The following is a 27,432-nucleotide window of genomic DNA, read 5'->3' as shown; positions in this document are numbered from 1 at the left end:
CGAAATAATGAGTTTGTAAGATGAGAAATATCTTCAAAAAATTTGGAACGATTCTTCATTTACTATTTGTGGACCTGCAATTTGGCCAGCCTTATAGTGAATTTTAACTTGATATTAAAAAGTAACGATAAGAGGTATTTTACAGAAGAGAGCAGAAAAACGAGTTGTTTTGCATTTCCCCAAACGTAGAGAAATCGAGCTGCTGCATTAAGTCCATTTTGTGCCCAGTCTATGACCACAGAATAAAAAAAAACCAAATTATTGTTGGTTTCTGTATTGTAAGTACCAGGGACGTAATTAACACTTCTCTGAAAAATACATGTAGAAATTGCATCTTGTCGAAAGGGCTTAACAAAAGTATGGACCGATTTGGACGACGGCCGAATAATCAACCTGCTTATTTCGGTCACTTATTGACACGTAAACAATAGAAAATATTCTGTTACAAGAATATGACTTTGTCCTTAACCTTGCTTTTTACTCAATCTGAATACGTTAACAAACCTGGAGGATGATAGATTAGTCCAGTCCTTTTCATTACGAAGGCATCCTTTGGGATTTTTGTCTATAGTTAATTGTTTTTTTTTTGTAAGCTGGCCGAATGGCCTCATGCAGTCGTGACCATTAGAAGTAAATTAACTACTAACCTTGCTTTTATGGCAACAACTGTCCTGTTTTACTTTTTGAGATATTTGTCGAATTTTTAGCGTTATGCATTTGGCAATTTTCTTTTAAGTCAACCGAGTATTTAGTATTGAAGTTTAAAGTAGAGTTTGGGACCATGGCAGATGGCAGCGCCCCGACCCCTCGTGGTCGAGCCGCTGCTTTAAAGGCAAAACTTGATCAGTTAAAAGCTCAGAGTGCGGTTGGAGTTGCTGCCAGCGATGCTAAAACAGAGCCCCCGAAACCTAGAGGTAGAGCTGCAATGTTGCAGAGATTACAAAGCCAAAAAGTAGGTGGTAGTGGCGACTCCAGTATAGTTACCACAAAGTCTCAAGTTTCGTCTGCTGCTTCTGAAAAAGTGTGGAAGATTGAAACTTTGACAAAGGGCTTGGAGGAGGTGAGCTTATCTGCAGAAGGAAAACCCGCAATTTATAAGGGTAAGTCAACAATTCGTCAGCCACATCCAACAGGTTGGTCTGCCACTGGACCGATCTTCAGATGGCTACACAGGGAAGGAATTTAATATATTTTTCTGTTTCCAATGAATCATTGGAATTTATCTGCACATGACTGCATAAATTCCGTTCCTGTACCCGTCACTAATTGTATGGTCAAAATCTCTGTATGTAAAAGTTCTTTCAATATCCTTCTGCAATCTTAAACTGCTTTGTGGCCTGTTTTTATTTTTATAAGTATGATAATGTGATAGAATTATAAGTGAATGGTAGGTTGTTGAACTTCTTAACTCTGATCTATTCAGGATGAGTTTTTAAAAGGAAAGTGAACACATACTGCACTCTTTCATTTTAGTCAGAAAGTTCAAACTCATTGAAAAGGGTTAATGAGGGTTGGAATACTTTTAGAATTATGTAATAAATATAAAAATTGAAAAAGTATGGCATAAGAGTATATGCAAAAAAATGTTTATTATCTTATTTGGACAATAGGAAGCAGATTGTAGTAGAAGCAAAATAGTATGGGATAAACAAATCATGTTTATATTTTTTTCTTTTAATTATCGTGAAGCAATAGACCATGGGTTTCCTAAATAAATAATTTATAATGGAATAGAACATCCAATTCTGATATAATGGTGAACACCCCGTGGCCCATTATTATGGGATAACATCTAATTGGAGAGCCTGTAAAAAATATCAAAAAAACTTAAATGCAAATATTGTTTAGATGCAGTTATAGTTTAATATATTATACTATCGTATATACAGGATGTTCATATTTTTATGTCCAAGTAACAACTTTCTTATTTTAAATGGAATTATGAATAGAATAAATGTTTATGTATTTTTGAATCCTCCGAAAATAGCCTATATTTTTGGTTAGTTGATGGTTAATTGCCTTTTTATTGTCTCTCAATATTGTGAAATGTCAACTTCAGTGCTCCAGTCTTTACTATCAGAAGGACTCTTTTGGTTCCGCAAGATGTCGTCTTTGCAGAGTGTCTAATTTTCGTTGATGTGCGTCATTATTTGTTTGCTTTTGTTCGTTTAATATCCGCTTCAATACCTCAATGTTTTGTATGTTTTTTATAACTTTCTCAATTTTTGAAAAAAATATTAAGAGATGAGGCTGGTATTCTATCAAGACAAAACTGTCAAGTTGTTCTCTCTGTCAAGTCAAAACCGCTGCTTGTAAACCCAGGAGCACACAAAATTTATAGTAAACATTGTTTATGTCTTGTATGTTTAGATGAAAAACATTTACCATTTGTTATTTGTTACATGGGGATTGAATTTTGGTCTCATTAGACTATCCTCTGTATTACAGATATTTTGTAAAGTTATAAAAGATTTCCTTCTTCCTGCAGAAACTCCCTGTTTTCTTGCCTCCATTCTTGTTTAGTTTTTAGTCTATTTCTATCAGTGCAATCAGTGCTTGAACATTCTCAAGGTCATTGTTTCTTCTTCATAAAGCTGAAAAAAGATGTGATAAAGTTTTTTTTTTGTTCAAATTGTTTATTAATAAAATGTGTGTCATTTGCTGACCTGGCGCTTTTAGTTAGGGAGCCGAATTTTAAGAATAATTCAAGAAATAATCAAGGATCTCTCTCTCTAGTGTGTAGGCACGACTGTACAGACTGTACAGAGGTTTTCACAAAAATAATATAGTTTTTATGTAAACTTCATCCGAAATTCCAGAACGAAACGGGTTGCACTTTTTTACGACAGTCTCGAAAAAAATACTATTTAGCAAATTAAAAAAGAATTTTTTGTTCATCATATTCTACAGTACCCAATCACACACTGATCAGACGTGCGCAAAGGGTCACTTTAACTTACATTGTGTACTTCCTTAATAATAGAATGATCGAAACTGACAAATGTCAAAATATCATTAACATTTTAAAAACCGCCGGGAAACAACCTGCGGACATCTATGGGACAATTAATCAGTGTATAATTGAGTACTTTAGAGTAGGGAGTAGAAAAACTATATTTTACGTTGTCATGTTATGCGAGATCTTATATTAGGACTTTTTAATAACAGTATAAGAGTACATAATAATATTTTAATCTATTGAAGGAGTAAGGATAACCTAAAGTTGTCGGACAATTTTAAACATGTCGTTGAATTTCGTAATACCATGGCCAAAAGCAATAAAACAAAATAAAAATCCTTGGAAAATAATTAAGGAAGTAAATCTTAAGAAAATAAAATCTACAACCCAGGAACCAAGCTTAACTTTCAGTTAAGTAGTACGCAAACGATTTTGTTTGATATCTGCTTCCATGGCCTAGTAGATATGATCATTTGATCTTTCTATACAGCTCTTAAGCCTGAACGTGATAGGAAAGTTAGAAGTTCTGTTCTGGAATCTTTCTAGAATTTGGCCGTGTGCACAGCTCATACACCAAATATGTGTATGTAGAGGCCCTGCCTAACTGCTCATAGTACAGGAACTTATAAAGCAACTATAAAAAAAATGACAACATGCATTTAGCATGGCTGCTGACAGATGGTCAGTAAATTAGGATGCCGCAAAATATGTTCAGAAATTTAGGGACATACTTGGAAAATCATTACGCCATATGGCCATACGCATTCTTCTCAGCTCACTTTAGGTCAGTTGTCACTCACTTGTCTAGTTAAGCTTGCGCGGGGTACTATGCTGTTCAAAAAATCGTGACATAAAAGCGCCATATGATGTGAAGGTGAATGTATAAGATTATTTATTTTTAGGCGAATCAGGAAAGCCACTCAAAATTTCTGCCAATTACATCCGACTCGATATACAAAAAGGCCATGGCGTATTTGAGTATGAAGTGAAATTTGATCCTGAATTGGACGCCAAAAACCAGCGAATACGAATGGTAAACCAAATGATGAGGGATATGGAATCAGTAAAAGTTTTTGACGGAGGTCATTGCTTGTATCTCCCTAACAAAATCCCTGAGGATATAAAGACATACAAGAGTACATTGCCTGGGAGCGACCAAGAAGTTGCAGTTACTATCATTTACAAGAGACAGAAGTATTTTGGGGATAAGGAGTGTCTACATTTGTACAATATACTATTCAAAAGGATCATGCACATTTTACTTTATACTCAGATGGGAAGGAATTATTTTAATCCCGCCCATAAACATCTCATTCCTCAGCACAAGTTGGAGGTGAGCAATCCAACGCTAAAACGTTTTGTCTAATTGAAGTGCAATTTTCACAATCTAGTTGTTAAATGATTTTTCAAATTTTTAAATGATAAAAAATAATTATAGGTGTATCCAGGTTTCGCAGTTACTGTAGACGAACTCGAAGGTGGTTTACTGTTATGCCTAGATACTCAACATAAAGTGTTGCGTAATCAAAACGCCTACGAATTGTTAACTGAGATCCGGTGCGCATCAGATCCAAGAATGTTTAAGGAAAATGCCATGAAAAATATCATTGGTTCTTGTGTTTTTACGCGCTACAACAATAAGACTTACATAATTGATGATCTTCTCTGGGATATGACTCCCAATGACACATTCCCAACCAGAGATGGAAAGTAAGCAACAGAAACGCGCCTTTTCTTTATCATTATTTTAAAATTTGGTTTGCTGTTTTCTTTTAGCACAATCACGTTTGTGGATTATTATAAACAGCAATACAACATAACTATTAATGATGTTAACCAACCCCTGCTTTTGCACCGGAGAAGTGTGAAGGTGTCAGGAAAAGCTGAAAAAGAGGACAGAATGGTGTGTCTTGTTCCTGAACTGTCATTTTTGACTGGCTTAACGGACACCATGAGGAACGATTTTAAAGTAAGTAGACATGATATTCTTTTTCTGTATTTATCAAAATACAAGAATCAAGTGATTTCCATTATACTCTTCTAATAGATCTTCCGCCTAAGAGAGGTGTCTGCGCATGAGAAAACTACATTGGCAGATTTTTCTTGTTTTCTTATATTCACACACATTAGTAAATACATGTTGTAACTATAAGTAAAAAAGTTGAAAACAACAAAAATGTAGTATGTTGCCTTGCCTCCAAGTCAGATAAAATCTGCATTGCTCTTGAATCTCCTTTAAATTTGGCAAATTCTTGAATTGTTTTCGCTATACCACTTATAGCTTATACTATTGGATATCTCCGTCATTTTATCATCGGATTGGGCCATACTAAAGCAAAGTAATGTTGTTTTCTTTTACAATTTTGTTAGGGAAGGTGGCTTCTATATCATCTGTTAATAAGTTATTATCAACGGCAATAAATTCAACTAAATCAGTTTTTTCAAACAATATTGTTTTCGCGCTTCGCCATATTTGGGATAAAACTGACAAGGGTAACCTACCCTTCTTCTTTTGAAAAATCATAATTTTTCATATTATGGATATCAACCTCACTTAACGGAATCGCCTGCCCTTTGAAAGCAGTTTTTTTTTAATTTATATCTTTTTTCTATGCAGCATTTATAAAATAAATAGCATTTGCTTCAATAAGACCTTGAACGTTATCAACAGAATCCATTTTTGATAACAAATTCTTAATTAAAATAGACCTGTATTTTTTTTTTAAATTTTGTATTGTGCCCTGGCCTAGCCTCATGGATAACAGATGCGCAAGAAAAATAAGTTGAATGTTTTTTAACTGGTCTTTAGGATGCGAGGCAGCGTTATTCAAAAATAGCAGAATTTTTCTATTTTCTTTATCCATTGTTAAATCAAAATTGTGGAACCATTCTTCCACTATAGTGGATGTCATTCAAAACTTATTGCCAATAACCAATAATTTTTCTTTATGTCCTGCTAGATTTACGCAATACGGAATGGTGAGTCTTTGGATAATTGAATAATTAAAAAATAAAATAAATGAAAAATATTTTTGGACAAATAGTCATTTACCTATGAGGATATTTTTTGTTTAAGGTTCTCTGCATCTTGCATATTAACACTTCCAGCTTTCGTAGCAATGGCTTTGAAAGCGATGTTATGCCTTTACCGAAATTTGTCCATCCACTTGATATTCAGAGTTTTTCCAATGTCTTTTTCCTTGATTCGAATGCTTGTTTCTAGAATTTTATTAAATACTATTGAAAGTGAGTACAATAACGTCGACATATTTTTACTTGAGAGTGGAATTCCTTTCTTGCCATTGAAAACCAATCATAGCATATCTTTTAAAAAATTCGTTTTACATTTGAATTAACGTTGAAATGGAATTTTTTGAGCAACTAGTCTTTTTTCTTAATAATTTCATCTTACTACGTTGTTACAAAACTCCTGACACTAGTTTTTTTTTAATAATTTTCCAAAATATCACTTTTCTTTTAAGGCATCTAGAGCTCTAAAAAATTAAAAATTTGTACGCTCCGTGCAGGAGAGCGTTTAAAGGAGAATTTTTTACGTTTTGTACTAAAATATTGTGTCCACGTCCACCAAGAGAGATTACGTCTTGTTGAATACTTAATTCCAGGCTATCAAAATGAAGATGTCTGTTTATCGGAGATGTGCCCGTTATGAGAGATTTGACTATACCAAAATTTTAAAAAATGTGAATTCAAATGTTAAACAAAGTTTTATTTATTTTGTGCTTTATATTACAAAACGATTTGCTACTGGGTTGTAAATTTTTACCTCCACTTGCGCACATAGGTCTTAATTTTCTACTTAACAGGTTATGAAAGATATCGCCCAATACACTCGTGTTACGCCACACCAGCGGATGCAAGCCCTGAGGATATATTTGGACAACGTCAAGAACAGCGAGAAGGCCCAACAAGTTCTGGCCCAGTGGGGTTTATCGATAGCCACCAGCAATGTTGAGTTACCAGGTCGTCAGCTCGAACCAGAACTCATTCGATTTGGGAATTCCAATGAAATAATCGTCGGTCCTGGTGCCGATTGGAACCGAGATTTAACCAACAACACGGTCAGTATTATATGGTTAGATTATAATTGAGTTGGTGTTGCAAAACGCTCATTGTTTTGAAGTGGCTAGTGAGCAGTGATGCCAGACAATCGTTTGTAGAGCTGAATATACTAACTTTACCATCCATGTATATATAGTATGGTTGGTTTATTTAAAAGGAACTTTCAAAAGTACAATTTATGTCTAGAATCCCATTATCATCATGCACGACACAAGAATACCATCACCATAAGTTTTTTAAAATTAAAGCAAATAATAAATCTAAAATTTAGCCTAAGAGTAGTTCCAACCCAATTTAAAACTGCTGTCACAACTCTCTTTTACAAATCTGGTGACAAGTATAAAATTAACAACCTTATTCCAATCAGCCCCATTACCGCATTTACAAAAACTTGAAAAGTGTCTAAATGAACGATCAGTTAATTTTATTGTTAAGAACAAAATTCTCCCTAAACCATCGGTATGGCTTTCAAAAAGCACAGTTGAGGCAATGTTTTCGCTAATTAACAAAATTTCAAACAAGTTAGATTTGAACAAAAAGTGTATTTGTTTATTTAATTGCAATCAACAAACTTCACAGCCCAATAACAAATTACAATCACAAATATTATTTACATTAACCGCACCGTATCGCAAGAGAAAAAAATGAAATTAATTTTTTTCTATAAACCAAAAATACACACTCTTATCAAGTGAAATTTACACTAAATACAATACTTTAGGTTTTAAATGCATTTTTTTAATGGTTTTTGAATGCATTTTTCTTACTAGTTGAGTTGGACAAGGGTACAAAACTTTTTATTTGTTAAAAATTTGATCTGTTCCAGAGAATAAAACACAACATTACATACCTTTTCGTTGTGTTACGTATATGTGTTTTGAAGGTTTCGAAGCTTATTTTTGTGTCTAAATTTACGACCAGATCTTTAATTTTGCTTTTTTGTGCTTAATATATTGTTGAGTCGATCATCATAATTTAATGGATATTTTTTTCGTGTAAACGTAAATTTAAAACATTCTTGTACATTAGAGGATATTTTGTTTTCATTTTGCACATTCTTGTGGTCTATTCTCTAGGAGTAAAAGACAGCCTTCTAGATCCTTAATAACTCTATAAAATTTAAAGTCGTTCGCGAATAACACAGGTCTACAAAATTAAACTTTTTGAGAGATGTTTTTATTTTTAAAACTGATTTTATATCATTTTGGCAGGCTGATTTCAAAAATTCTATGCATTTTTTTGTATCACCTAACGATACTTAAAATTGAAGAAAAAAAAAGCGATATTTCTAAAATAATTTATTTTTATATTCAGTAAAATAGTAGAATCTTAGAAAAAGTGAAAAAAAATCTTTACTCATACTTTTTTTTATTGAAATCATAGCATATCCCGTTTTAACATCCAGCAGTAGTTCGCCATCATGGTTATGCTCCATCTGCCTTGGTATCGCTAACTGTCCCAAGATTTTCAGGAAAATATTGCATAGTGCAGCCTAGACGATGAAAGTGTTGTAACATATTTTGAACAATACTTTCGTAGTTTTCGTCCATAAAGTTCCCAAGAAACTTATCTTGACATTGGTCATTGTGTTTTGAAAATTATACTAACAAAAATCACAATCACCATTGTAATTGAAGGCTCCATACTGTAGGAACACCAAAGCTTAAATATTACTTCCTACCTTTTTGCCAGTTTCTTAATACTTCAACGCAAACGGAACAAACAGTATGAGGAGTCCAGGACTTGTTTTAGTCGCCAATTTGTACACCAAAATAAGCGTGGTATACATTTTTCACAAAAGAAATTTTACTACGACATACGACATAATTACCACAGATATAACAAAAGTTATTTGGATTGTTCACACAATGTCTTCTTCTTTCCATATTTATCCGAGAACATTAGAAATACGCGACAACCATGATAACAGCCGCGAAAATAGTAGCAGGACGACTAATACAATAAAACTGCGCATAAGCAGGTTATACAACGCTGTATGGACGTTTTTGCACCAACTCTACTGCTTTGCAGTGAAACCTAAAATTATCTAGTGTTTCCAAAAGACATTTAATTTCATAAAAATCAATTCATTTAAAAATGATGTCTAACACAGAAAATACATATTCATGTCATAGGTATGCGCTATAAAAAAATGACGTGATAGATCAAAAATATGACCTTTTTTGGAAAAAGAGCCCCCAAAAATAAACAAATTAGCAAACAGCTTTCAAACATCAAAATCACTGTGGACCTTTGTAATTCTAAAGACCATTTTGTAGGTCTTTTATTAAACAAAGGAAAAATAGTTGAATCAGATTCGACCCCTGTGGTACTGCTGAAGATGGGACAAATTGATATGACTGCAACATTAGCCACCAAGTAAGATCCTTAAGAATATTGACAGAAACACCAGAAGCATCCAACTATTTTAAAAGTACATGGTGATCAACTCGATCAAACACTTTTGAAAAATCTGTAAATATAATGTTATGTAAAAAGCTTGTTAAGTTGTCGATCTTCTCGGCACAAGGTCGTGCCGTGTATTACTTCTGATATATGAGAAAAGATGTACTTATACAAAATGGTTTCAAAAATTTTACTTGGTGGGCAAATGATTGCCATAAGTTTGTAATCTTCCCATTTCATGATTTGGGCAAACTCTTGACATTTTACATGCAATTGGGTACTCTTTTAAGAATAAGATTAAAAATTATTTTTAATGGTCATAGAACCTGATAGATACACTCTTTAAATATAAATGTAAGAATCTGTTCTGGACCCACTAACTTGTTGGGCTTCATTTTTTTAGTGCCATGTAAAATATCTAGATGGAATCAATTTTCAAGATGTGATTAATAAATATTAGCCAGCGGTGTTAACGGTGTGCACGTATTTTCAATCGCTCAGATATTTTCGAATTTTCCCAGTGATATAGTGTAAAGTAATTTTTATTTTTTGGTGAAGTGAAACACAAACATTGCCATGAGCAGTGCAAGTGATGGCAGAAGAAGTAAATTAAAAGGGAACCCAAAAACAAGGCATTTTTCTGTTGGATCCCTGCCCGCCCAAGAAATAACAAAAAGTGAATATCTAGACGTAGACAAAAAAACGGAGGAGATAAGAACGTACATAAATAAATATAACACAGAAAAAACAGTAGATAAACATGAACAAAAAATGGTTGATTCTGATAAGGACGATCAAGTCAATAAAAATATGACTGCTAACGTTTCTCCACAAATTATACAGGGTGGAACTAAATCATCAGGTGCTATTAATGAATTTAAAAACATGGATATTTTTAAGCCAAAACATAATGTGTTGCGTACACCTCCAAAAATAGTACACACACAAGATCAGGTGAATACAGAACAATTTTCTAATAAGAGATTGAGATCAGAAGTAAGTCCAGAAGTGGAGGAAAATCATAAAAAGAGACAAGCGGAACCTAATGAAAATGAAAACAGATCTACAAAACTGGATTTCTCCGAAAATTTCATTCAGAAAATGTTTGACAACTTAGATACAATTAACGAGTTGGCAAGTAAAACAGTTGGATTGTTAATCATTTGAAAATGGCGTATTCCCAGACCAACTTAAAGCAGCATTAATAAAACCGATCTATAAAAAGGGAGATCCGGAAATAATTACCAATTATAGACCAATTAGCCTTTTGCCCGGGTTTTCTAAAATATTTGAGATGGCTATTTGCAAAAGACTCCTAGAGTTTTTTAATAATTATGAAATGTTCAACAATCATCAGCATGGTTATGTAGCTAATAAATCAACAGAAACCGCTATATTTCAGTTTATAAAAACAATTTTAAAACACTTGGAGGGCGAAAGAATAGCTTTAGGTACGTGCTTAGATCTTTCTAGAGCATACGACTGTATAGACAGGGACTTATTGCTCAAAAAATTGGATTTATATGGTGTAAGAGGTAATGTTCTAAAATTGTTTGAATCATACTTAATAGGAAGGAAGCAACAAGTAAGAATAACCCAAAATGGCACTAGTTATTTTTCGGATATTAAGGAAAATAGTCTGGGCATAGCACAAGGTAGTATTCTTGGTCCAATTTTATTTATTATTTTTGTGAATGACTTGTATTTAGTAACACAGTCAGAAGAAGAGAGCATAATATGCTATGCGGATGATACCAACCTGCTTGTAGGTGGAAATAATCTCACTGACGTTAGTGATAAAGGCAACGATATTTTTACAAGGGCATATGACTGGTTTCTAGGAAATAAATTGATATTAAACAAAGAGAAAACGAAGTTAATTATGTTTAGAACTAAATTATGTAGAGTTGAAATACCATTAAGAATACGGTTAGGTAAAGAAAATATTACTATTGTAAATAACACTAAAACCTTAGGTTTAAAAATTGACGAATTTCTTGATTGGTCTGAACATATTGATTATCTGCTAAATAAATTAAATTCAATTTGTTATGGAATTCGAGTTGTTGCAAATTATATGAATAAGGAAACTTTAAAAATTATGTACTTTGCAAACTTTCAGTCGCGCATGAGGTATGGAATTATCTTTTGGGGGGGTAGTGGTCAACTACAGAAAATTTTCGTGGTTCAAAAGAGAACTCTTCGGACTGTCAAAAAAATGCAATTTAGAGAGAGCTGTAGAGGGGTGTTCAAGACTGAAGGTATTTTTACTGTATATGCTTTATATATTTATGAAGCATTGATATTCTTCTTTAAAAATCGAAAGGACTTCGAACCACAGATATTTCATAGATATAATACCAGAACCCTAAATGTAAATTACCCTATTCACCGTTTAACCTTAACTGAAAGGAGTCCTTATTATATGTGCCTGAGATTGTATAATAAATTACCAAATGAGGTAAAAACAATTGCAACTCTAAAAATCTTTAAATATACAATAAAAAAGTTATTGATAGAGTTAGAACCTTACTCCATAGAAGATTTTTTCTGTAAAATTTAAATAATTGTAAATACGATGTAATTGAAATTTGTAACAATATCTGGTGCTTTTTCCTTTTTTGACGCCGATTTCCTTTGTGTTTAGTATATTATGTTTAGGTAATGTATTTATGACACAATGTGAAATAAAGTTGATTATTATTATTATTGCTGGGTTCTGTATTATATGAGATTTTGTATTGATATTTGAAATTTCCGCAGGAAATATTGTTTTCATATAGCGGAAAATTATGTCGCTCTATACAGTTGATATCCGATGCCACCCACACTTCATAAAATTTTAATGCACGCCACTGAATGATCTCCCACGTAGAATTTGGCCAATTACCCGAGAATCCTCAAGAAGCCCGGAACATACACTTGAGGCAATATCGCCGTGATTCGGCCTGAAGACTTCTAGTGTCGATAATATGTGTGATGTCTCTTGGTATCTTCGTATTTACTAATTTTCGGCGTACAAAAATCGTCTTTCAAAAAAAGTGTAAACTGTTTTCCGAGAGTGTACGACTTGTTAAATCTAAAAGAAAAAAAAAGAATTTGATGAGGGGAACTTGAACTTTCTCGAAGAAAACTCAGAAGAGTTTATATTTCGTTTGTCTTGTAGTGGGCATCGTTTTGCACATACTTCACTACCTAAATATGCAGGGTCAGTTACTGTGTGTGTCCTATTAGGCGTTTATATAAAAGATTTTTGGCTATACAGTGTTGTCAGATATAATAGTAACATATACCAACTTTCGTTTTTTTTAAATGAAACACCCTGTATATCGTTACATTTTTCTGGAACTTTTTTTATATAACATGTACCATACCTATCTTGAACATTTTTGGAGATAAATATACTTATTTTACATTTACACTTAAATAAGTAATTAATTTGCCATCTAAAAGTACCAATCTATCGTATATATATTTTCACTGGTTTTCAAATTATAAGCATAAAACCAAAAGATTGCAATTAAAAGGAATTAAAGTAATCACAATTCGTCTGGGTAGCAGGCTCTGGCCGGCCATGGTGACATTTCCTGTAACAAAATAACTGACTGAAGATGGCACATAATTATGCAAACGCAGTTATTTTGAATTTGTTTTACATTTATGGCAAGTGTCAAAGAATTCTTTCAAGAACGTGCAGAAGACTCAATTAACAATATCCCTATTTGCTGCTAATCTATGAGAAAAAGTTAAACGAATTGGAAAAAAATTTCCAAACCTACGAAGAAGGAAGGGAACGTCCAAAACCTGTTACAAAGTCAGAAGAAAATGAAACCAACATTTTAGCATATTTTATTCGTCTATTCAACGGACGCTGAACATAATCTGCATAATTACAAAATACTTACATTATAGTCTCTTTTCCCTTGTGATGCCCCATTACGCGTAAAGTTTTGTGAGATGATATTGGTTAAAATACAAGAAGATCGAGATTTTTTAAAAAGAAGTATTTGAACCGACGAGTGAAAATTTTCACTTGAGGGTATTTTTAATAGAAGGAAAAATCATTTTTGGTCATCAGAAAATCAAAAATTTGTACGAGAAATACATTTAGTTTCAAAGTGTTTTGTTTTTTGACGGATAATAAAATAGATTTTTGTATTTACAATGATAATTTGAACGAGGAAAAATATTTGGATATTTCACGCTCAGTAGTTAGTAGTCAGTTTAAATAAAGAGTGAATAAAACTCCGGTTGGAACAATAGAAGATTTGGAACGCCGCATCAGACAGGCTTTTCAATAACTTGGTTTTTGAATGGGTCTACCCTGTGCCACCAGTATGCTTAAGTTTTCTCTGGCATTTTTTGCCAATTGGCGTGATATAGTCAACATCGGCTGTGGACCTATTGGTGATGTCTCTGCTCCCATCCGTGTTAGGAGGTTGGTTTTTTGCATTACCTTCCAGTACATATACTCCAGTCAGAACAGTTGTACAGTTAAGTTACATATGCTCTCATATTCGACTCAATTTTAATTTACCCCAAATTTGAAAAACCATGCATTCTATTTGAGCATTAAAAGACTACGGAAACGCTTTACTCTAATCACTGATCAGCGCTCTATCTCTTAGTTGTGCTGTCTCTAAGATCCAGGAGTAAATTTTAGAACTAAAATTAATCATATTAATTAATACACCGATTTTGGCCAAAAAAGTACACACTTTTACGTTAGACGAAGAAAAGCCTCCGACCTCACAAGAATCTATACCTCCAAGACGTATGAGGAAATTGCTGATGAATACTATCGATTTTTTGAAAAAATTCAAAATCTATCTTTAATTGGTTATTTAAAAATTGAAACCACCAAAGATCACTTTCTTAATAAATCCAACAAAAACATTGTTAAATTTTTTCAAGAAAAGAAAATCGAAGATTTTCCACAAAATCATCCAAATAATTTCGATGAACTCAAAACTAACGTAATTTGTAGCATTTAGGAGTTAAAGTATCATTTGTAAAGTAATTATCACCAATATTTTCGTGTTTAGGTTGCCTCGCCTGTAGATCTCCACACTTGGGTGGTTTTTTACACTCAGCAAGATGCGAAGTATGCCAACGATTTCGTGCAACACATGGGTAGACTGGCTCGGCCTTTAGGTTGTGTTATCAGTAAACCTCGGATGGAACGGCTGCCCAATGACCAGACTCAAACCTATGTGACTTTTGTTAAGGATAAAATCGACAAGAATGTTCAGGTTGGTTTCAATGTGCTATAATTCCATTGTAACGGTCGTTACGTTTTAGATCCTAATACGCATTTTATATTAGAACGACGTATTTATTGTAATTGTAAAAAAAATATATTTATTTTGTAAGGTTTGCCACATGTGGATGGTTGTCGGCGGTCAAAATCCATAAAAGAGTTTTGATCAAGAAATTCTTTACAGATTAAACAATATTGTTCAGCTTCTTTTTATTCTTCGACTTTGAAATACATATAATCCTGGAGATTTTCTTCGGTTGAGGTTGTTCAATAATAACAAAATTCTTTAAATTTTTTATAATTTTATTTAACTTTTTGATCATAATGTGGGTCTTTATCAAGAATCTAAAACACCTAAGTGAAATTTTCAATGAATTAAGAAAGTACACATATGTAATAATTGACATTAATATTTTGACTTTGAAGTTTGTTTATTATTATTTAATTAGTCCATTTTTAACACTATTATTGTAAGAAAGTAGATTTGATTTTCATTTTAGACTAGGTTATGAAATTATGATGTAATTGACTTAAATTATTATTTTTTCGAGCACATAGGCCAACAATTTTTAAACTTCTGAAACTTGATTTCGATCTGATAAATTTAAATCTGATAAGCATTTTCTTCTATCACATAAGGTTTTTTTATTAACAACAAAAGAATTAATAAATAAAAAATCTCGGTTGATTTAAACATTATTTTTATTAGTACAAGAACAAAAATCAAATTAAAAAATCTAAATTAAATAACAAAAAACGAAAAACTTCGTTTAGTAGATTTTCTTGTGTATTCTGTTGACGAATTGTCCCTTTTTAATTGCCAGCACTAATGTGCCACCATTGCAACGTTCAATCGACCTGGATATCTTCATCTCATCTTGCATCCCATTTGTCTAACATGTTTTATAAAATATCTTTGTAATTTGAATATTTGTTGTTTCCTAGAAAAACTTTAAAATTGAAATTTAATGTGCAATGGTGATAAGAGCATTTATCATAGATCAATAAGGCTATCGCGAAGAATATTTTTTAAAGTTTTAAAGAGTTAAATTAATCCTTATTGGCCTGTTGTTTTCCACAGAAGGGTCATCTATTTCAAGTTCAGAAGAACTGGTGGTATCTTATGCTAAATTAGCTATATTCCCCGGTATTGGGACTTGAGGTTCACATAAATAATTTTTTTCAAATTTCTAGTGTTATATCCATGAACATTGCACTTGCAGAAATAGCAGCCATCATGATGATTTGTGGGCTCTCTGTCTATTATTATAGGTATTTCAAGGGGTAGGGGTCGCCTACTTCACGAAACGACTGTCTACAACAAACGCCATTACACAATAAACACACGTTTTTTCAAGACATGCCGCCACGACCCGGCTCTATAACTCCAAAAATATTAAAAACACTAAATCAATACAATATCCTTGTTGGCATGTGTTGTTTAAAGCATTTATATATATATATATATATATATATATATATATATATATATATATATATATATATATATATATATATATATATATATATATATATATATATATATATATATAATATAATTATATAATATAAAACATTTCTTTTATTGCTAATTTTTGATAGTGTTTTGTCTTAGTGTTGTCAGTTCTATAACACGATCTGTTAAACCGATAATAACATTTTTTTAATTTAATAATTTTAACCTAGTCTATATTAAAAATAAAATCCTCTTATTATAATAGTGTTGAAAATAGACTAACAATTAAGTAAACTCTTACGAACTAATAATAAAAATAAACTTCAAACTCAAAATATTAATGTCGATTATTTAATATTTATACTGTCTTAATTCATTCATTTATTTAATTTTTAATTATTAATTAATTATTTATTTATTTTATATTTGTATGTATTTTTGATTGGTATCGAAACTTTTTATAAAAATTATAGAATTTTGCTGAACAACCTCGACCCAAGAACAACTCCGGTATTTTAATCTTTATCAGTGAGTAAATAATGTAACTCTTTCTATTAAGGCAGATTCCATACATATCTGAAGTGATTTAATGTTTTCAGATGATTGTGCGTTTTTGTAGAAATACTCTGAGTTAAAAGCAAATTCTGAAAAAATGGTAAATATCAGGCTCTAGTAACATTAGGGGTAAGAGGGTAGCTTCCCTAATAAATGTAATACTATTTACAGAATTTCTGTTGATTTCTTTAGAGCTTATATGCGGCAAAAAATACATTGGAGGAACAAGACGAAAAATATCAACTAGGCCCAAAAAACATGAAAGAGCAGCAGCAGTTGCCGCACACAATCATGAAAGCGGACATAAAATTTTATTCGCTAAAACTAAAATTCTAGCATGTAATCAATCTTTCTACCAACGAAAAATCCGAGAATCCATAGAAATCTGTAAGCAATGAAACAATCTTAACCGCGACTCAGGCCTTTACCTTTCACCAAAATAGTGGAATCAGTCATCCGACACAAAATTCATGCCCAACGTTTAGCTCCGTCCCCCTGAAGCAATATATAGAATAGAATGCGAGTCAGTTTCAGTTAAGCTCTGAAGAACTTTTTCAGAGTTTTGTAAGTAGGAAATCGAAAATTATTATAAAACAAGGCAATGAACAATTTGTCCAAAGTTAATACATTTTTAAAATTAAATATTTACTAATGTAATTACTTTGTTATTTTTGCATAGCCATTGAAATGTCTGAATATCAAAGAGAGCTTTTTCAAATAAACTTCCACAGGATACTTCGAGAAGCCTCCTACGTATGTTTGTTGATGAATCGAACTTGATGATTGGCGAAACGTCAGCAAATTCGATTCATCAACAACCGACGCCGGAGAAATCCAGAAGATTTGTAAATAGTAAGTATAGTTTATTGTATCAAAACTTAAACAATTTGTAAAAACAAAATTTGACCAAAATAATCAAGTCCATTTTACTCGAAAAAACTGCACCATAAAAAAATTTCAATCTAAAAATACATTTTTATCTGTTAAAAATCCATTAAGAAATTGCATCGTAACCACCGGACTGAAGAAATAAGGTCCTATAATTTTATTATTCAAAACCCACGCCCAAACAATTATTTTTTCTGGTTGTTGTGTACGATTCATTCTCATCTATCATATTCGAATGTGGAATGAAATGATTTTGCAGGTTGCCGTATTTATTTGTCCGTCCATGAGAAGCGATCGATACGCCGTAATAAAGAAACTTTGCTGCGCCCAGTTGCCGGTTGCGTCGCAAGTCATCAATTCGAGGACCTTGTCCAAACCAGACAAAGTTCGTTCGATTATTTTGAAGATCGCTTTGCAAATTAACTGCAAACTTGGCGGAAGCCTGTGGACTGCCCGGTTTCCGTTCAGCGGCTGGATGATATGCGGCATCGACGTTTATCACGGTTCGCCTCCAAATTCGGTGTGTGGTTTCGTAACCAGCATGAATGACAGTATTTCAAGGTAATTTTTTTTTTTAATCTCGGAGAAGGGTGTTGCAAATACGAGAAACGTAAGGGGATTATTTTTATTTCACTGAAATTCCATAGATTTCCAGTGGAATGAATGAATAAAAATTCATTTTGTGTGATATTTTCATTACCAATGGGGTTTCGACTTCATATTTTTCTAAAAACGAAAAATAAGGCACTGATTTCTTTATAAATAAAAAATATTTGCCAAATGTTCATTTAATACATACATACATACATACATACTTAATTAATAATTTTTTTCGTAAAACTGACCCGTGTAGCGTTAGATTCGATTAGATTCCAGATTGTGAGAGCCAACAATCTTCCCGTTCGTCGCTGCGAAGACTCCAGAACTTTGATAGTGGCTCCTTGGTGTAGCTCATTGCCTCTGGTTTGGTTACCGCCAGCAGATTAAAACACGCCTTCTTGGCAGAATCGGCATTAAGTGGTTTCTTTCACTCCCATTAGGCTTAGATGTCTCTTAAGCCAGCAGTGGCCCGTCAATAGACCTACTGTTATTCTTCTGACTTCTCTTTTGTAGCTTCGCAGGTCTTCTGTAAATTTCCACCATTGCCGGAATTCTCTTCTCATTCATTGTGTGATGGCTGATTTTCCAACGGGTTTGGTCACTCCGCTCATCCGATACTACACCTTGACGATCCTTCACCGGCTACTTCGTCGGCACTTTCGTTACCTTCGTGTTCTTTGTGCTTTGATACCCATGAAAGCATCACTTTATTCTGACTTGCTGTCTCGTTTAATGTCTTATAGCAATCCAGTATTAAGTTGGATGTTATTTTGCTGGATAGCATAGGTTTTATTATCCCTTGACTGTCGGAATGAATCGTCTTATTACGAAGCTGAATCTTTTTCATTTCTCTTGCACAATGTTCTATTGCGGTGATGGTAGCTACGTTGCTAACGTACCTATTGGTTTTGTTGTTTGTTGATTTTGTTTGTTTACCATATTTTTGTTCCTTATTAGTTCAATAGCAAGTTCTGTTTATCAACAACCGACACAGGAGAAATCCAGAAATTTTGTAAACAGTGTGTTTTTATAATAGAAATTATCATGTAATATTTTATTGTTCCAGCTATTTTCGTTTTTAAGATTAAAGAATAAAAAGACCACTTTTCCGTTATACTTGTAACGCAACATATTTCAATATATCTCAATGACCCAACATTTATATAACAAACTACCCTTTATTTTAAACAAGCAATTGTTTTGAAACATCCTACATAGTTAGAAAGACAATAAAATTAATTTGCGCAAATGGGTCAACGGATTACAAGAGAATCATTGTGTGGCATAGTTGAGGGTTGGATATTTCAGTTTCTTACCTATATCTGAAAATGTATAGAAACCGTACATGTAAAAGAAATTATTTTATTAGGTGTTTAAAATGCCATTGGTTTAATTGGTTTAAAATCCCTTCAAAAAGATTACTCAGGATATTTTAATTAATTTTTAAATCATTTTTTTTTAAATTTTGTGGCTTTTCCTTATACGCTTATTTAAATACGAGAAACGTAAACGTAAATATCCCTGAAAAAAAAAATTCAGTGGAGTAATACCTGTAGATCTTGCTGGCCTTTCTATTGATCCTCTTCTACCAATCCACTGCCCAGGTAATATTGTACTTAAATATTCACGTATTTGTCGACCAAATTGATTAAGTGATTTTAAAGAAGGATAAGGTAAGATTTTGAACAAAGAAATGAGATCCAATAATTTTGTTCCATACCTACAAATTTCTTTATTGAACATACCATTGAAACAAAACGTGGCTTGATCACTAAACAGTATTTGACAATGAAAAGATGAATGATGGAATGAATCAATTAAAGCTCTTCGTTGGCTAACATCATTATTTGAAGCTACTTCAGAAGAGTTTTTATTTTATCACAAATTTACTCACTGTGGATCTTGTATTGAAATTTGTGATGATGTGGTAATGTTATGCAGAATTGGAAATTGGATTTCAAGAAATTGTTAGCAGGGCTTGGTACTTGGGCCCCTACATCAACTATTTGCTTTCCCACATACTATGTAGTACTACGCTCTACGAGGATGATACAATTCTCTTATCTCGAGCTAGAAATAGATCAACTTAGTATTGATAGTGTGATCAACAAGACTGGATCACGTGGATGGTTTACCTCCAACTCCTCACAGCTAAACAAAACTAAAATGAACCATCTGCACAACTTAAGTTGTTAAGGTTAGTGGAATCTGGATCGTAAGACTGCTTTTTGTCCGTATGAAGCGGTATTTGTGCTTAATCCAACTTAATACAACTGCCCAACATGTTTGATTTTAATAGCCAAGACTTCATATTTTCTAGTCTTTTCTGGTTCTATTTTCGCAATGTTGTGGGAGACAGGTGCAGGAAAATCTATTAAAATTCCAATCGTTCTTTGTTTGTGAATGAGCACTCTATCCGGCCTGTTGCAGTCAATAGTCCAATCTATTGTCATAGGGTGATCCTAGAAGAGCACAGCTCTAGGAGCCTTCAACAAGCTTGGTATTTATAATAAGAGACGCACGTCCGCAGCCGCATGATGATTATGAAGACCAAGATATGCATTATTTGAGATACGCAGCATTTGATAGCACGCCATGATATGTTCTATTCTATTCTATATATTCTCTTACTGCACCACTAAAGTGAGCAGACGCAACGTCATGGATGAACCACATTCTTTTCATAATTAAATGTGGTACTTCTTATAGCAATATTGGCAAATCGTCTTCTAAAAACCGGCGATAATTATGGCCATTTAGCCTTTTTGGTAGGAAAAAGGGTCCAATTAATTAATATTCAACAATTCCAACCCAAACATTTACCGAAAACTATTCTTCATTTAAATTTTACAACCTCATGGAGGTTTTCATCTGCCCAAATATGGTAATTATAGAAATTTCTGGAAATGTTAGCTTCATCTTTAAATAGCATTTCTTGATCAAACAAGGGATAATGCGCAATTTTTCGGAAACAAGGGATAATGCGCAATTTTGTCCAAAAACCATTGACAAAAATTAAGACGCAAGCGAAAAACTTTGGAAAGTAACGCTTGGACTCGTTGAATATGATATGGGTGCAATAGAAAATCGTGCAAAATTTTCTAAACGAATGCGTGCGAAATATTCAGATAATTTCTAATTTTTCTAGTACTAAGTTCAGGATTTTTATCAATAGAATTTAAAACTGTTTCTTCAATTTCTGGAGTTCTTAAAGTCTGATGGGCCACTCTTAAATGATTATTTGCCCTGGATATTTACCAAATCCTCATTGGTAAACTCGACCATTCTTTTTTAAAATCGCAATGCTCGGATATTTTAAACACCAAATTAATAAGACGCGAAGAACTGATTTTAAAAACTGATGTCAAACAACCGCATTGACAACAGAATTAATAATTCTTACAGACACAGCCTACTACAATAATAAGAGATCATTATAAAGATTTCAAAAATACACAGAGTTTACATACTTCGTATTCGTACTTAGTAGTAGTAGTAGTAGTATTTCGTAGTAGTATTCGTAGTATTTTAATAAAACAGACAATTACTTAAGTAAGAAATAATAATAATAATTCTCTGCATGCTGTCATATTAACCATATTGTTCAGTTTGCCAGATGCGCCTCAGGTTAAACAGGGTGTCTCATATAGGTGATGCCGTTTTAGCGAATTTAATTAACAAAATCTCAGGATTTTCAAATGGAACATCCTATATTTTTATTCAGATATCATTTCTAGGACAAAAAACAAGGTAAGTTTGTAATTTTTTGGGGGGTGGGGGGGGGAATTCGAGTTTTAAGATAACACCCGTATAAATTCTTATTGATTTTAAAGCTGCCCACATTAGGTCACTTGTTGGCAATATTATATATTTTTTAAATAGTAAGGACATGATACTACTTCTTGTAAAGATCTAATACTGCAGATATACGAATAAAACCTATTGCTAGGTTGTCCATTAATACGTGGAGATTTTGAGAAAAATCATACATTTTAACAAATTTAATAAAACTTCAGAATTGACATTTAAAGAAACATTTAGTATTTAATTATCTTTCTTAATAAATAATTAATAATAATAAATAATTAAATTTTATAGGTTAACCAAAAAACTAGAATTTATTTAAAATATAAATAAAATATATACTAACAAAAAACTTGACAACTATGAACTTTTTAAATAGAAATATAAGAAACAATAAAAACAAACAGAAATGTCAAAGTTTGTTTATACCTTAATACGTCAGAAAAAAAAGATTGGGATGTCATAGCCAACTACATTTTTAAATATTTTGATATTTATTTGATGTTTTGGTGCCAGATGAAACGAGCATTTTAAGAGGAACATTTTTAACTAAACTTTATGGACCGAATTAACGAACACTTTTTATTTAACGTTTTTTTTTATGGATTTATTTATTCGATTTTGTTAACTTGATTAGTTAGCCTATAAACTTTAATTATGTGTTTTTGTTGTTTGGTATTTTCAATCAAGCTAGATAGTTAACTATTAAATGTTTCCTTAAATATGAATTCTGAAGTTTTATTAAATCTGTATTGTGAGCAATAGGTTGTATTCATATATCTGGAGTATTATATCTTTCAAAGAGGTAAGATGTTTGCTATTTAAAAAATACCTTGCCAACAAGTGACCTAATGTGGGCAGCTTTAAATTTAACAAGAATTTATACGGGTGTTACCTTAAATCTCGAATATCTCAAAAGGTAGGAAAAATTTAGATATAAGATAAACTACAAATCTACATTATTTTTTATCTTTGGATTGATATCTGAATAAAAGTATAGGGTGTTTCATTTCAAAATCTTGAGATTTTGTTAATTGAATTTGCCAAAGCGGCACCACTTATTTGGAGCACCTTGTATAAGCTGAGGCGCATCTTTCAAACTGATTGAGTATTGCATCATCATCTCCTTAGTCTGTGGTTAAATTGTCGTGAGAATACCTGGATCAGTAGCGTGACAACACAATTTTATATGGGGCAATCAAAATATTAAAAAAAACACATAATCTCGATTTCTGCCTAAACTATGCAAAATTCGAATAGGAATTTCTTAAGAAGGTGACCTTTATTTTAACCAAGGATTCCAAAAATGTCTATATTGTGTTCCGTTTAAAATAACAAAATTGATGTCGGAGGGGACACTTTTGGGACACCCTGTATCAACAAAATTATAACATTTTAAATCTTCAGGAGAGCCCAAGAAACTTTTTTTCGTATCTCCTATGGGTTTCTAGATCGTATAGTGGATTGTTGTATTTGACACAAGGTGTATCAGATTGATAAATGTCAAAGAATTAAATTTCTTTAGAACTGATTGGAGATTGTAAGAACAATTTTTAGGTTTTGGTTTAGGTTAATAATAGGTAAACTATAGTGGAGACAAGGAGTCTCCCTGAAACAAACCTCTGGAGGTGCTGACTTTTCTTGCTCTGTTGTTGTTGACAAAAATGTTAGTCCTCCATCCTCCCATGACATGTTTAAGCGTATTTATTAGTGTTGGACACACTTTGTAAAGTTGATCAAACATTCATGAGCAACCCAATCAAACGCCTTAGCGTAATCTATGTAACACATGCTTACATTTCTCTTATATCGCATCTATTGTTAATTTATGCTTCGTACCCATGAATCCTCCAACACAACCCTTTTGTTCCTGCTCTAGCATGTTGTTAGTAACGCAATGTTCATATGTCTTGTTGCTAATGATTGATATAAACAGTTTGTAGATAGCAACAAGTTGTTGGTCGGTAGTTCATAGGCTCCATTGGCTGGTTTTTTAGAGGCATGTAAGTGTTCCTTTAGGTCAAAAATCCCTGAAAGTTTTGTTATTATTATTATTATTATAGTTTCTACTTCTTTGAGCTTTCCATTTTAACTGATACAGTATCGCGTTTCTTCATACCAAATGACATACCGATATCTGTGCTCCACGGGAGTTTTAAGTTAGATGCCTTATAGTTTTTGAATGTCGATTTGCTCTAATGGTAGTTTCATATCCGATTTAGGCCGCGTGATAGAGGATCTAAACACAGACAAAACCATAATGCTGAAAGGGAGTCTCCTTGAAAAATTCTACTCAAGATAATAACACCAACTGTAAGGAATTCTTGTAATTATTCTGGATTTCTCAAAGCGATGTTAAATTGGTTGAAGATACCCCTCTGCACTTGAATTCAATATTCAATATTTGAACTAAAATTGCTACCGAAAGCAAACCATTATTTTTTCGTTTAAATGCGTATTGCAGGTGGTACTCGACAGCCTTATTCCAAAGCAAAGAGCTGGGCGATTTTTTCAAGGTGGCCTTCACCAAGTCTCTGGAGCAGTACAAAGACAGCACGGGAAATTTTCCCGCGAAAGTAATAATCATTAGAGACGGAGTGGGCGACGGACAGCTAGATTACTGTCGTAGATACGAGGTGGAGCAGTTCGAAAATGTAATTAAAGAATTTGGGCTGTCGACGACCATTTGTTTCGTGGTGGTGCAGAAGCGTATCAACACCAGGATGTTCAGTTTCGACAGAAACGGTAAGCGGTCGAAGCCACTAATTATGTTTTAGCGTCATGCATTCGCCATTTATCCTGTCTACTCTTTTTTTTTTTCGTTTTTTACACATTGCAGGCGAACCGGAAAATCCACCACCAGGCACGATTCTAGATCACACCGTGACGAGAAAATATCTGTACGACTTCTTCATGGTGCCACAGAGTGTTAGGCAAGGAACAGTTAACCCAACCCACTATATAGGTGAGTGTATATCATAATGTTATTAAAGTGCGCATCAAATATTAACGCACAGCCTTAGAAATTGAGTATTTTCTTTCAAATGTTTTTTGTCCTTCAAGCTTAGAAAAATTATAATTCTATTACAAAATAAATTAATATTGCATTTTCAACGTATCTCAACCTACGAAAATGTATAAACTATTTTTTTTCAAACTACATTTAAAGAATACAAAATTTTTTTTTTTACCTTTTCAACAACATTTAATCATATGCACTTTTTCTTAAACAAGCAAATTAATGACAATTTATGTTTACTAGACGGCCATGAATAATAATAACAATAAATTGAAAGTTAGATATTGCTAACGAGGAATTAGATGCCTTTTAAATTTTTATAATAACACTAAGTTTTCAACAACAACTTTATATCATAAAGTAGCAATATATCAAAACACTAAAAAACTACATTATTATAAAAAAAATAATCTTCATTTTCTGTAATACAAAATTGGAATGTTACGCGACTGTTACGCTGTCAGATAGTGTTTTATATACTTCATTTTGTATATAGCCCGTTATAAAAAAAAACAGAGACATCGCGGAGGTCAATAGGTCCATTGGTCGCTATCCATCTTTGAGGGAAGGTAAATAATTTAGGAGCCCAGAGGGACCATATTTAGTTAGTTAAAAACAATTATATTGGGCCAGTGGAATATTTTGCAGCACTTCTGGAATAACTTCCCCAAGGATTTCTAGGTCTCTATGTGCTGTATGTTTTAGAACGCTTCTGAACAAATTTTCATAGCTTACTTTCAAAAGCTGCCATTATAATATTAAAAGATCGAAGTGAATCAAATGAAGATACCAAAAGAATAAACTTACTAAACTTGCGTGCATAGAAGTCATTTTTTCTATTCATCTGACCCAAAAAATAAACTTGGTATTTGGAAGACAATTAAATATGCTTTAGTCCGAGTTTAAATTTGTCAAGAGTGCTGATCTCTTATTTGTGGGGTTACGGTTAAAGAAATGAAGCGTGTCCATGCAGTAGTTATAGTGATAGTAACAAACTTGTTATAGAGTTAAATTAATCGCCTTTGAAACTGAAATTTGCACATTATTCGTTTTTAACCATGTGGATAGTGTTTAATAGCGTTAGCTTGATGCATACTACACCGCAAAAAACCGCTCGAGTTATCGCTTTAATCGAAAGTGAACTTCGCCAGCGAGCTGTTGCTCGACAACTGGATATGACACGTGCAAAAGTGTGAAGGGTATGCCAACAGTATGAGAAGACTGAATCCTTTGCTAGGCGCTGTGGAACAGGCAGAAGGCGAATTATAACTGCTCGTGATGACCGCTTTATTGTGTCAACAACAATATTAAATTGTTACCTTAATGCGGTTCAAGTGCAACAACAGCTCTATGAAGTTCGAAGAGTGACTATTAGTGGACAGTGAGAAGAAGACTGAAGGAATATAATCCGACCCCCAAAACAACTGCAATTGGTCCCCAACTTACTTCAGTTAGTTAATTTGACTCGTGAAGTTATTTTGCTATGCTAACCTAAAAGGCAGAAATAAATTTTAATCGATTTAAATTCATATTACAGCATATTAAATTGTCTTTCAAAAATAATATAATACAATAATATATACAATACAAATATAATAATAGTTGAGATACGAAGGTTGCCTAAAAATTCAATATTTTCAATATAGTAATTTATAAAATATTAAAAAAAAAGAAAAGATAATGGTTTAATGGTATTACATTGAGATAATTAAACAAACATTAATGAATATTGAATGAATTTACATTCATACTCTGTTTTAATTACAAAATATGTAGTCCTAAATGAATGTACGTGTGTGTAATGTGTTAATTTAGTGTGAGTAGCCTATTTATTACATTATTAATTACACAGGTCTACAAAATTAACCTTTTTGACAGATGGTTTTATTTTGAAAACTGATTTTATATAATTTTGGTAGGCTGATTTCAAAAATTTTATTCATTTATTTGTATCGCGTTAGTTGTTTTGTAAATATTAAAGAGAAAAAATCGATTAATCAAAAAAAAATTATTTTTTTATTCTCTAAAATGTGGAATCCTAGTTAAAAAAAGTGAAAAGAAAAAACTTTACTCAAACTTTTTTGAGTGAAATCTTTTTCCGGACATTCATACGTGTGTTTTTAAGGGCATATTCATCCCGTTTTAACATCCATCAGTAGTCCGCCATCATCCTTATGCTCCATCTACCTTGGTATCTGTTCTTAGTGCAAATGTGAAAACAGGAAATGTTCTTTCAAACTCATATTACAACTTAGACGATGAAAGCGTTGTAACCTATTTTGAACAATACTTTCGTAGTTTTCGTCCTTAGAGTTCCCAAGAAACTTATCAATTACTTCTTTAAATGAAGCCCAGACGTTTTTCTTGACATTGGTCATTGCGTTTTGAAGATCCTTGTATTTGCA

General features: G+C 32.7%; 1 protein-coding gene across 5 annotated transcripts in view; it reads left to right on the top strand.

Moving 5' to 3' along the window:
- Window positions 1–294: 294 nt before the first annotated feature.
- Window positions 295–27,432, top strand: part of LOC132703044 (piwi-like protein Ago3) — a 30,456-nt gene continuing 3,318 nt past the window's right edge. Inside the window, exons 1-10 of one of the 5 annotated variants that reach the window (XM_060672079.1) lie at window positions 295–420; window positions 848–1,100; window positions 3,862–4,292; window positions 4,398–4,669; window positions 4,736–4,928; window positions 6,784–7,038; window positions 14,491–14,697; window positions 17,864–18,165; window positions 24,473–24,753; window positions 24,848–24,973. In XM_060672079.1, the coding sequence (XP_060528062.1) occupies window positions 926–1,100; window positions 3,862–4,292; window positions 4,398–4,669; window positions 4,736–4,928; window positions 6,784–7,038; window positions 14,491–14,697; window positions 17,864–18,165; window positions 24,473–24,753; window positions 24,848–24,973 (2,242 nt within the window). In that variant the 5' untranslated portion in view covers window positions 295–420; window positions 848–925. Of the gene's footprint in view, window positions 421–475; window positions 1,101–3,861; window positions 4,293–4,397; window positions 4,670–4,735; window positions 4,929–6,783; window positions 7,039–14,490; window positions 14,698–17,447; window positions 17,569–17,863; window positions 18,166–24,472; window positions 24,754–24,847; window positions 24,974–27,432 lie in introns of those variants that run through there. The other 4 variants (XM_060672078.1, XM_060672077.1, XM_060672081.1 and 1 more) reach the window with 4 other exon arrangements.

This window comes from Cylas formicarius, unplaced genomic scaffold, assembly GCF_029955315.1.
Source record: "Cylas formicarius isolate icCylForm1 unplaced genomic scaffold, icCylForm1.1 PGA_scaffold_6__28_contigs__length_40554024, whole genome shotgun sequence".
In the NCBI taxonomy this organism is placed as follows: domain Eukaryota; kingdom Metazoa; phylum Arthropoda; class Insecta; order Coleoptera; family Brentidae; genus Cylas; species Cylas formicarius.
Note: the sequence above shows the minus strand (reverse complement) of the source record. Positions and strands in the feature narration are given on the sequence as shown.